This window comes from Monopterus albus, unplaced genomic scaffold (genome assembly GCF_001952655.1).
Source record: "Monopterus albus unplaced genomic scaffold, M_albus_1.0 scaffold172.1, whole genome shotgun sequence".
NCBI classification, from domain to species: Eukaryota; Metazoa; Chordata; class Actinopteri; order Synbranchiformes; family Synbranchidae; genus Monopterus; species Monopterus albus.
In genome coordinates, this window is record NW_018128052.1 from 3034482 (window position 1) to 3046240 (window position 11759).

Consider the following 11759-nt stretch of genomic DNA (forward strand, 5'->3'; position numbering starts at 1 on the left):
GGCAGCAGACAGGACTTCAGTAAAATGTTTCATAGTAGAAATCCGGAGAGTTTGTGTTTGTGTCTACGATATTGGAAGAAAATGTGCATCACTATCCGATTGACCTCCTCTTCATCTCCTACCCGCTTCATCTGCAGGTGATGATGGGGACCCTCGATTTGTTTGTCCAAGAGACTTGGACCTGATTCAGTCCATCCCTCCTGTGGACCTCCTGAGCATGAAGGCCCCGCCGCGTGTCCTCACCCTTACAGAGCAGCCACTGGACTCCCTTGAGACTGATCAGACTGCCTCTTCACAGAGCAACCCCAGCCAGGTGGTAAGAGCCAGTCCATAGTTTCAGTTCTGCCTTTTTATTTCACATTAGTGTGAATTGAATTTTTTTAATTCACTTAACTTGACACTGATCCAAATAATGGTGCACTATTACACTGTGAATAAACACCGAGTCTCACAAAACATAGCACTTGTGTCCATGATCCACAGTGATACTTTTACTTTATTATAGTATTAATGCAATAGCTCTAATTAGTTACGTCTGTAAGTTTTGTTGATGAAAATATTGTAGATGTAATAACAGTTTAGACATTATTAAGATTAAGTGGAGCCAGTTTTAAGGAGTAGGAAGGCAATGATCTGAAGGTTATTGGATGAAAAATAAAAGCTAATAAGGACATTTTAGGTGGAATGTTTGAAAAAAATCCAAATTTGTTTTTTCATAAATGCCATGGATGTGCACTAAAGAAAATTTGGAATGTTTCTACTCTTCTAGTTCAGTTGTTTATGTTTATGAAGCTCTGCTACATTAGTGTGTGCCTCCTCTGCCCATTGGTGCTTAAAAAGTATGATTTAATTTTCAGTTCTTGACCATGTCTTAATGGTGCTTCACAGTAAAACTCAGACTGTAGTTACAGGAGGAGATAGTTACACATGTGCTCATTCTCCCCTACAGTCATTTTCTCTGCCACTGGATATTGAGTGTTTGGGGATCACTGCCTTTTTCAAAACTAATGCTGCTTTAATTAAAACATTAGGTCACAGAAATAATAAATGCATGCCCTTATTTTTGATTGTATTCAACAAGAGTGCGAATTGGCTGTGAGGAAAACAAAAGTGACGCACCTTGGGAAGAATGATTTACATAGTCAACCAGTGGTGAGAAGGGAAAAAAAACAAGGAAATGAAGGAAGATTAAAAGGACACATTACCTACAGTGGTACCAAAACTCATTATCTGTCTGTGGCAGTTGTTAAAATGGTTGGTTGTAGAGGGGACTACTAAAGGAGGATGTGCCTGCTTCTTGTGTGGTTTGCGGTTCTTAAAGTAGAAATGAAAACAAGAACAAATGCCAAATTTCACCTTTTTGCAGTGGGGAAACAGCTGCCACACATCAGTTAAAAGCAGCCACAGTCACCATCGACTCTCTCCAGCTAGTTATGCTGAACAAAATGTGGCTGTAATCAGTCTAATAATTGGTGTGTTGTCAGTTTATGCCAACGTGCTTTGAAAGAAAGTGAAAAATAACACGAGACAATTTCATACCTTTTGTATGTTTCCTAGGCCCATTTTCATTCTCGGTCTCGAAGGGAGCGCAGTGCTAGTGACAACATATCTGGCCGTCACAGCAGTCAGACCAGCAGAGGGGACATATGGTAAGCACATCCATATTTGAGATACCTGTTAGAACACTGTTTCTCTGCTGCTGCATCTTATTTGGCTCTTTTTTGGTTTAAAAAAATGTTTTCTGTCTTTACTGTTTCTCCCCACTCACCTCTCTGCCAGTGTAATCCCTTCCCCTTCTGCTCCTCCAGTCCGTTTGTGTCCACCGCTCTATTCCCCCGAGGATGCAAACACACACCTGTTCACAGTTGCAGGGTTCCTGTCTTACGTCCAGTCAACAACACGCAGAGCGTACCAGCAGGTCCTCGAATTCCTGGATGACAGCCACCGCAGGTGACTTCTCTTCTTTGTCCCTCACATCACAGAAGTTACCTGTATTTGGAAAGCTTCTCAGAAGAAACAACCATTCCTTACATTCAAGAAACGTCATGAAATTAGGATGTTTTCTTAAAATTAAGAAAAGATGAGACTTCTTTCCCACTTCTTAGTGAAGAGCTGTAATGGTGGAAGAAGTTATGTATTGTAGGAGTTTTTGTAGCAGGGGAGAAAGCAGCTGGAAGAAGCCAAAAGAGGGAAAATATTTTGGATGAATTGCATGAGTTTGTGAAGTGATGCCCATGACAGTTGTGCTGGAATGATGCTTGTTACCTGATTTGGGTTGTCTTTGCATTTCTGACTAAAATAGAAAATAGTAATGTGGTAAGAGTGTCTCATATGTGGCTTAGAAGCAGATCGGCCTTGCCTCTGGGTACCCCGCTATACTGTATATTTAATAGCACACTGCTATTAATACTTGGATGTGGCGAACAGCTGATGGGTTTGAGATGGCGAGTAGCAGACAGGCAACAGATTAGGTTTGGATTAATTGTTTGACTGAATGGAAAATTAAAGACGCCCATATTTAGGGATCTGGGGGCGGGCTGAACAGTTTGGAATGGAAAAAGTTGAGAATGGACTAAATAATGTGTTGAATTTTATTCTGCCAAGTGTATTTGCTAAATTGTTGTTGAACTGCCTTCACTGTAAATGGGGTACACGGTACATATTGTACTGCATGTTGCAGGTAATGGTGGGGCTTGTTACAGAGGGAGCCACAAGCCCCCTGTGCCCTATCAGAACCCCTCTGCATTTAAGTTACTACCAAAGCGTGCAGGCCTGGCGCGGGCCAGTCATTTTATGGGGACTCTGTGCATGAGGGCACACGACTCCTTGATAGTGATTGGCTCAGTAGTATCATGAGACCTCAATGCTACCTCTAAACAAACAGGCATACTGTGCCTGCTACAGGAATGTATGGTTCGCTTAACAAATGGCTTCATTGGATGCAGTAAATCATCAAACCCGGTTCCTCGTACACAGTGAATACCACGAACACAACAATTTGTCTTTCTAATCATTTAGAATTTCATCCCCTTTGTAGTGCCGTGTGTAGTGGCAGCTCCATGAAGCCTCGTGCTGCAAGTATGAGCAATGATGGTTGAGGGCTATACCCACACGGGCGTGCATGTAGTGACACGTGTATGATGTAGATCCTTGAAGTATTAAATCTTAAATGGAGATTATTGTTGGGCTAGGTTCTGACCAGCACAATGGCATTAAACAGTAAATGAGGACAGTTGAATTGTTACCTTCTGTGTGAGCCAAAAACAATACTTTCGTGGTTCTGCCTGGAGTTTATGGTACCTGTCTTACCTATTTACTTACTGTCCTATATGGCCTCTGGCGTGTAGGGCAGCAGCAAAGGACCAGTACCTGTCTGTGTCATCAAAATTCTGCTCTTGTACAACTGTTGTATTCAGACAGACAACTTCAGAATTGACAACACAGGGTAAATTCATATAGTATGTGCTAGTAGAAGTGTACACTTCAAAACGTTCTCTTTCAGGGTTGTTTGTTTAGCTATGCCATTATTATTGTTATCCTAATTTATGATGTGTTCATCTCCAAAGGACACACATGGACTTGGCCCTGGATATAAACCCTGATGAGTCTGGCCTAATGGACGCCTCCTCACTACGACGACAGGTAACGTGATTGGCTCAGTAGTATCATGTGGTATTACTTACTTACCACTAAGTAAGTAAGTAAGTAATAAGTAAGTGATTAATATGCTTCTCCTCTTCTCTGGTGTGTATGTTGTGCCGGTTGTGAGTATCTTTTGTGTTGTGTTCAGTTTGCAGTTTACAACTGTTGGGGTACAAAAACATGCTGACACAGCAAAATTGTGTATCTGATGTCAGGCTGCTTTCAAAGGATGCTGGCAGGGCAGCAGTGATCAGTTACAGCTGGCATTTTTACATGCCCTGCTGGAAACAAACATATTGCATGCACTAATCAAATCATGGGCCAGGAAGAAGCCAGCTCTTTAAAACTAAAAGCAACATTTAACTGTTGCTGCTGCAGTTGGTTCATTATTTCAAAACCTAATCCCAGGAAAAAATCCAAAAGGAGGAAGAGGTTTTCCATGTCTACAATATCAAAGTTAATATCAATTAGTTTCTTTCCACACTGTCTTACCAACTTACAGTTTAGAATAGAACCCCAGGCCTAGCATTGACACATTGCGATCAGTTTTACATTGGAGAAAACATCTTTTTGTGTCATGTGATCTCCCAGATTGTGAAGTTAAACCGGCGTCTGCACCTGCTGGAGGAAGAAAACAAGGAACGCTCCAAGCGGGAGGTGGTCCTGTACTCTGCTACAGTGGCATTCTGGCTTTTTAACACCTGGATCTGGTTCCGTCGCTAATATAGGAAAAGACTGAGTCTGCCAGTGCACTGAAAGCCAAAGCAACAATGCGGCTATTAAAATATGGGTCTTTACAAACTTCTTAAGGCAACCATGGCAAACTACAGCAACTTTGGTAGTGTTCTCATCCACAACCTTCCATGTGTTTATAGAAAATTCTACACTGAGATTTCACTTGGAAAATGCAAGCTTAGCACTTTTTGAACTATGATCTGAGGCACCAGAACAATAATATTTACTATTTCGACTTAGTTTTAAAACACTGGCAAAGTTTTGTCTCTGTATCTTACTCCTCTGTGAACTGGCAAATAACTAGCAAGACAAAGCACAACAATATCTGAATGTTTCCAAAATGTTAGCAGCTGATGTTCGCTATGTTACAGCCACAACAAATACTGGACACTTGACTGGGCCCAGACTAGCTGATTCAGAGCTGTTGTCCAACTCTAAATCACTTCAGAGTCTGAGGTTTTCTCTACTATTAAAATACTACTCTGATATTCACTTGGGTTTAGACTAAATTAAATGTGATAAAGATCATATGGACTTTAGTTTGTAGTGGCAAAGTAGTGCTTGGCATGAAACAACAAATACTACAACCCTCACTGCTGTATTGTGGTTTTTTTTGTGCAAAGCGGACAATGTTGCTAATTGCACCTTTAAGATTGCACAGCAAATACACAATGCATACCATCATTGACCTTTGTGAGAATAAACAAAATGTGACTTTTTAGCCTCAGGAGAAGAATGGTTAGGGGGGTATAAAGATTTATTTAAGGAACAAATGTTGTGGGAACTACAGTTAAAGGACCAAGCATTAGACCTGAACTCTCTGCTTTGTTTGAAGATGAAGTTCATCTATTTCATTAGAAACTACACTGTTAAAGTGTCAGATGACTAAATCTAGACAGGCCATAGCATTTACCCTGAGTGTACCTTGAGTTTCTCATTACCCAAAACATTTGTGTACAGTACTTGTATAGCCTTTAATCTTATTTTTTACCTTGTTGGCAGCCACATGCCCAGTGATTGTGATATGGCAACAAAGATGCTAAGATGTTGTGCATATTATCTAAGAATTCATGTATTCCCATCAACACTGTTTACACAGTTTGGGCATGTGTTTCCAGAAAATTTAACCACTTTTACTTTTCCACTATAAATTACCACCAAGAATAAAAGCAAGGATTATGTGGTTGTCTTCATCATGCAGTGATATAAATCTTAATGCTACTGTGTGTATGATCATGTGTAATAGATGGCTATATATGAATTTTTGTTGCCATTATTTTTGAATAACAATGTATTTCATGGAGGTTTATTTATCCTGTGTAATGCATCAACAGATTGTGATTTTTTTTTTCTGATAAGATCTGTGCCTATTATTTAAAGCTGGAGTTTGAAGTCACTTTTTGTAGTATATAAATACATTCGTTATTTGTAAATATTTTGCTGTATTAAATGATGGATGTTAATTTCTTCCACACCCCTGTGTTTGTACAGTGCTGCCCCCACTGGGCTGTTGGTGTCCAATAACAGGAAGATGTTCCAGCGTTTTCTCACTGGATGTTGTTGTAGAGCCGTGTTTAGTTTTTTATTTTTTTATTAAGTTTCTCGCAGGAGCCCATTTGAACAATCCAAGATCCTCTATAAACCACACATAAATAATTTGGAGCAGGTTTTCCTTAAGGACACCACCAACAACAACCAGAAGTATTCGGAAAACAAAGTAGTGCTAGGTTTACAATGGGGATCAGGAAATTGACAGAATTGATCCACTCAGATGCTCCGGATGCTATTTCTCACAAAGAAATCACAGACTACACAGGTAACGTTCCTGTCCTTGCTTCAGTTTCTTTGTTTTATTAGCACGGATAATCCTAGGTTATAGTAAAACTGACTGATGGCTAACGTTAGCATACAGCCGGCTGCCTGGCTAACGTTAGCATACAGCCGGCGGACTGGCTAAAGTTTAATGCTGCTGTTAAAAGCAACACAGTTATGTAATGGACTGATTATAATACTGGCATTTTCCTCTGATTCAATGTATTACAGCGGCAAGGTAACAGTATGTCATACACTAGATCTGCTTAAGTACTGCACTCGATTAAAGTTCATGTAAGCCATTAATGACTACGGTGGAAGTGTATCACGTGGTGTTTAAGAAGCCGGTGCCGTCACATTCACAGGAAAAACAATCGCACTGGACACCTCTATTATTTTGCAAAATGTATTACAGTGGCAAGGTAACAGTACGTCATACAGTAGATCTGCTTAAGTACTGCAATCGATTAAAGTTCATGTAAACCATTAATGACTACGGTGGAAGTGTATCACGTGGTGTTTAAGAAGCCGGTGCCGTCACATTCACAGGAAAAACAATCGCACTGGACACCTCTATTATTTTGCAGCAGTTCCGTGCAGTGACACCTCAACTAAGGTGAGTTCTTAGTGACCCTTTTCTCTTTTTAGGATCAGTCTGTACTCAGTAACATGTAATGACAAAGAGAAAACATGTTTTTAATAAAATAAAAAAAAAATCAAAAACACATTTACAGAAGTATTCAATCCCTTTGCTGCAGCATTCCAAACTGGCAGGGTGCACCCTGTTTGCTTGAATTATTCTTGAGATTGTGTGTAGAACTTGATTGGAGGCCATCTATGGCAAAGTGAACTGATTGGACATAGTTTCAGAACGCACACACCTGGACAACCATCTCAGCCGCTCTTCGTCTGTCCTTACAGTGAAGCATGGTGGTGGCAGCATCATGCCCTGGGGGCTTCTCAGAAGCAGGCACAGGGAGGTTGATCAGAAGCAAGGGAAGACTGAACGCAGCTAAGTGTAGAGAGTTCCTTATAGAAAACCTGCTCCAAAATGCAAAGACTTGAGCCTGGGGTGCCAATTCACCTTTTATAACATGACAGTGACCTTAAGCATACAGCCAAGACAAGACTAGAGTGGCTTCGGGTCAGATCTCTGTCCTTGAGTGGACCAGCCAACAGATTTAAACCCCGCAGAACATCTGTATAGAAACCTGAAGATGGCAGTTCACATGCTTCCATCCAGTCTGACAGAGTTTGAAAGGATCTGTTTGTAAAGCTCACAGAGACTTACCCAAGGAGATTCAAAGCTGTAGTTGGTGCCAAATGAACTTTATAAAGTATTAAATTAATGGTCTGAACACTTTTGTAAATGAGTGATTGCAGTTTTAGTTCTGAATGACTAACCAAATTTTCTAAACATGTTTTCACTTTGTGCTACTGAATGTAGATCAGTGCTGCAAAATAGCAACTTGATCCATTTAGAATTAAATCTACAGCGCAATGAGGTGTGCAAAAAAAGTTTATATATTTTGTAAAGCCACTATACTGCTGCCCTGCCTTTTCTTTCTCCCCTGTAGCCCCTTGGCAGGTCTCTTCTTTCGCACACTCACCCTCCTGGAACATGACATAAAGCCAGTCTTTGTGTTGGATGGAAGGCCTCCTGCAGAAAAGACACCTGTTGTAAGTGACACTGAATCTTTTGACTTAACCTGATACTGAACATATTCTTTTGATGTGTGTGTAAGGCAGTCAGGGGTCAGCGAGACTAATCTGAATTCTTCCCGCATGTGCTCATAATGCCAGTAGAACTGACCTCTGTGTTGACTGAAGGACATAAGAGTAAATTTGATGGGCTAAGGTGATATCATAGAGATGGTGTGATACAGATGACAGTGACCCAGGCTGACTGAAGCTCCTGCTTTTCCTGCAGCTTGAGAAGCGAGCTAAGGCGGCTGGTTGGAGATCACCGAACTGCATGGGCACAGGTACATCGAAATCATAACAAAAAGTACAGGTTTTGAGGTTTTCATTAGTATTAGAACTCTTTTGAATACTGAGATATGCAGTATGCATTAGTATTATTGTTGGAATGTCTTAAAGTGAATGTTGAATCATGTGCTTCATGCAGAGTCTTCTCAGAAGGAAAATTGCATTAAACTTCTGGAGCTTCTGGGTGTACCTGTTGTCAAGGTACAAAAAGTCCACACCAGGGCAAAAATATAATAATAATGTATTTATTTTTATATTTGTAATTATTAAAATATAATATTTATTATTATTATTATTATCTCCACCTCTTTGTGTCTTGTGCTCCAGGCTCCAGGGGATGCTGAGGCACTGTGTGCCCAGCTGGTGAAAAGGGGGACTGTGGATGCGGCGGCGTCAGAGGATATGGATACACTGCCATTTGGAGCCAGTTTTCTTATTCGCCATCTGAATGCTAAGAGGGACAGGTTGGAAATGATTGGGGGTTTCTTATGGTTATAGAGACTTGTAGCATGATTGAGATGAGTTGTCCATCATAGTGGATACCATGCTTACATGTACTGTATGTTTGTCAAGGTTATAATGTTTTAGCAATATTTTGTAGTTGAAAGCATGAAACATGATGTAAAATTTTCTAATGCTGGTGCAATTATGTACAGAAGACACAAGCTTGTGGATGTAATTTTCCAGCAGCATGGGCCATGTGTCCTCTGTAGATGTGTGTATGTGTAAATAATAATAGCAAAGTAGCTCTTGACAAAGGATAATCTTAGGTCGACACTGATGCATAGACATCAGTGGAGGCAGTGAGCCCTATAGCCTGATATCATACTGTCAGTCGGGTTGAAGAGCAGCAAACTGGGACAAACTGAGAAATATTTTAAGACACAGTAACTCTCAGAAGAAGTTTAACTAGGTGCTTATAATTTTATCTAGCAGGTCATAAGAGTGACATGTTGGACGGATGTGAGCTGCATACAGCAGTCCATCAGCATATCACTTTGAATGACAGTGGGACGTGCAAGTCCATGTTGAATGAGCGCTTTTTTCTGTTGAAGATTATACTGTGGCCTAAAATGTTTCTGTCAGCTTGACTCATTTTGCTGATACCATTTTCTGTCTGACAAGCCTGGGGTTGGCTGATTAATCTCTGGTGACAGAATCTGTAACCTTTAATGTGCATGTACTGTTCCCTCTACTAGTTTGTCTAATATTGGTCCATTCTCTTTTTCTTTTTCACAGTAATGTTATTGAATATTCTTTAACCAAGCTGTTAGATAAGCTGAACATTACACATAAGGAGGTAAGACTAATCAAATGATATAATTAGTAATACCACTCTATGGAAGTATTCTATACTGTAATAATGTTCCACCTTTTTCAATTTAATTCTACCAGTTTGTTGACCTGTGTATTCTGTTGGGCTGCGACTACTGTGACAAGATAACTGGACTGGGTCCTAAAAAGGCTCTGACTCTGATCCAGAAGCACCATACGATTGAGAATGTGGTTTTACATATCAACAGACAGGTATAAGATGGACACTCTTTGTTATTCTTTCTGTACAATGCTTTAAGGACATCTGTAGACACTACTGTCCACTGCTGTTTAGGCCCATACTGTGCCCATGTCCTGGGGGTACAAAGAAGCACGAAAAATATTCTTGGATGCTCCACAAACTGAAGTTCCTGAACTCAAATGGACTGAGCCAAATGAAGAAGCCTTGGTTAAGTTCCTCTGTCAGGCCGGACACATTAAGTATGTGCTCATTGTGACTGTATTTTTGCTCAAGCCTAGCTTCCTTTTCACATGCTTCTGTCTCTCTATCAAATATGGCTATGAACTGTATTCATGTTGCTGTGTTTTTAGGGAGAACAGAATCAGTCATCGCATGGAGACGTTTCGTAAGACGCGGGAGAAGCGGGAAAGAGAGAGGGCAGCTGGACAAAGCAGGCAAACTCAAATGCAGGACTTCTTTAGAGTGACCAGAAAGAGGGGGAAGGTGAACCAAACAGTCATCTTCAAAAACAATTCTAAATTTTGTGCATGTTAAAGATTTTAGTAAATTGATTTGGGGGCTTAATTGGATGAAAATGATTAAGTTAATTAAAACTTTTAAAACAACCTTTAAAATGTTGGGATAAATCATGGGTTCTTCTCCAATCAAGCAGGGAAAATGTTTAGCTTTCCCTGGAAACAATAGAAATGTCCAGTGCTTCCAAATCTGATATCTGAGCAAGTCTTTTTGATTCTGTCTTTCTGCATCTAGCCCATGGAAGCTGCAGATGCTTCAAGCAGCGGCATAAAGAGACCAAAGTCAAAATAACCACCACTGTCTGCCACCTGCTCCCTTCACCATCAAAGTTGGGAAAAAGTTGTTTTCAACCCTGTCTGCCTGAGTAGTATGGGGAAAAAAACAGAAGGCATGTCTTGTCTTAAGGTCTCTGTAAATCTGTGATTCTGGTCTTGAATTTATGTCATGAGATACTTTGTTTTTCAACAGACCAGCAGCTTTAACATCATGTCATCGACCAAACTGTATTTCATTTATTTTTTTCCTTTGTAACTCTATTTATGAGGTTTCAGCAGCTTTATATCTTTTTATATAATGGTTTTGCAGGGGACTGAGCTTTGAAATTCCAAGTGCCTTTTAGTTTCCATGAAGAAGCCAAAACAGGCATATTGTATGACACTGACTTCATCTTTGTGTCTGCATGGGAGTGCTACCATCTGTCCATCCATCCACTAACTATACTGTTTATCCTGAAGAGGGGGGGGGGCTGAAGCCAATCCCAGCTGACACTGGGCAAGAGGCGGAGTACACCCTGGATAGGTTGACAGTCTATCACAGGGCTGATGCATAGAGATAGACAACCACACACCTACAATCATGGGAGTGCTACCCCCACTGATAATACAATAATCTGATCATGTGTACAACAATGCAGTTCACTGAGCAGCTCTTCAGTGCACCCAGCGGTTTCCTGCAAAGCCACAAAGAAAACCAAAGCAGGCATTGGATGGCTATGAAAGAGAACAGTGTGATCAGTGCCAAAACTGGAGATAGGGGATGTCTCATCACTAGATAGTCAATGAGCACCTGCTGTGTAAAGGGTGCCAAGGCAGGGACCAAAGACTTGAATTTTAAAATGTTTCCTGCAGTTGCATCATGTGTTAAAGGGATCATGAAATGTTTAAATTCATGTGATTAAGAATGTTTTATTTTGAAAAGAAAGCATTTTCAGAGTACATTGTTTTATATTAAATTGTATTTCTTGTTAGATTAAAATATTTATTTCTTTGTGTGATATTGTTGTTAGTATGACAGGATGTGGGGTTGGGTCAAACACCACAAACCGTACAAGTGCAGTGTTTTCATAGCACAGTTTTGTTTATTTATTTATTTTCGGGAAAATTTCGTCACTTTTCATCGAAGTCTGAGGCGTCGTTCCTAACCAGCAGGTGGCGCCGGTACTCAGAGCGGATCTGTTTCTCCTTTTTTTTTTTTCCTGTGTAGAAGAAGAAGCGTGTCAGTCGCCCCGTTAGACCTCTAAGCAAGGTGTCTGCCTGGTCACTCGTGGTAT

The 11759-nt window shown here is 40.5% G+C and overlaps 2 protein-coding genes across 3 annotated transcripts in view; both read left to right on the forward strand.

The window, feature by feature from the left end:
• Window positions 1-5701, forward strand: part of LOC109969262 (mitochondrial fission factor homolog A-like) — a 6658-nt gene extending 957 nt beyond the window's left edge. The window contains exons 3-8 of the mRNA XM_020615990.1: window positions 79-83; window positions 138-316; window positions 1558-1649; window positions 1780-1950; window positions 3567-3642; window positions 4234-5701. Of these exons, the coding sequence (XP_020471646.1) occupies window positions 79-83; window positions 138-316; window positions 1558-1649; window positions 1780-1950; window positions 3567-3642; window positions 4234-4365 (655 nt within the window). The 3' untranslated portion in view covers window positions 4366-5701. The remainder of the gene's footprint in view (window positions 1-78; window positions 84-137; window positions 317-1557; window positions 1650-1779; window positions 1951-3566; window positions 3643-4233) is intronic.
• A 97-nt stretch (window positions 5702-5798) lies between these two features.
• Window positions 5799-10977, forward strand: LOC109969319 (probable flap endonuclease 1 homolog). Of its 2 annotated transcripts, XM_020616122.1 has the most exons (11): window positions 5799-6193; window positions 6739-6805; window positions 7767-7869; window positions 8120-8174; window positions 8318-8379; window positions 8506-8642; window positions 9418-9478; window positions 9574-9705; window positions 9788-9933; window positions 10045-10177; window positions 10445-10977. In XM_020616122.1, the coding sequence occupies exons 1-11, from the start codon at window positions 6112-6114 to the stop codon at window positions 10499-10501; spliced, it is 1035 nt and encodes a 344-aa protein (XP_020471778.1). In that variant the 5' UTR covers window positions 5799-6111; the 3' UTR covers window positions 10502-10977. The 2 variants fall into 2 exon arrangements, with proteins under 2 accessions (XP_020471778.1, XP_020471779.1); XM_020616123.1 differs by lacking the exon at window positions 5799-6193 and having other exon boundaries at window positions 6616-6805; window positions 7111-7869.
• Window positions 10978-11759: the final 782 nt, after the last annotated feature.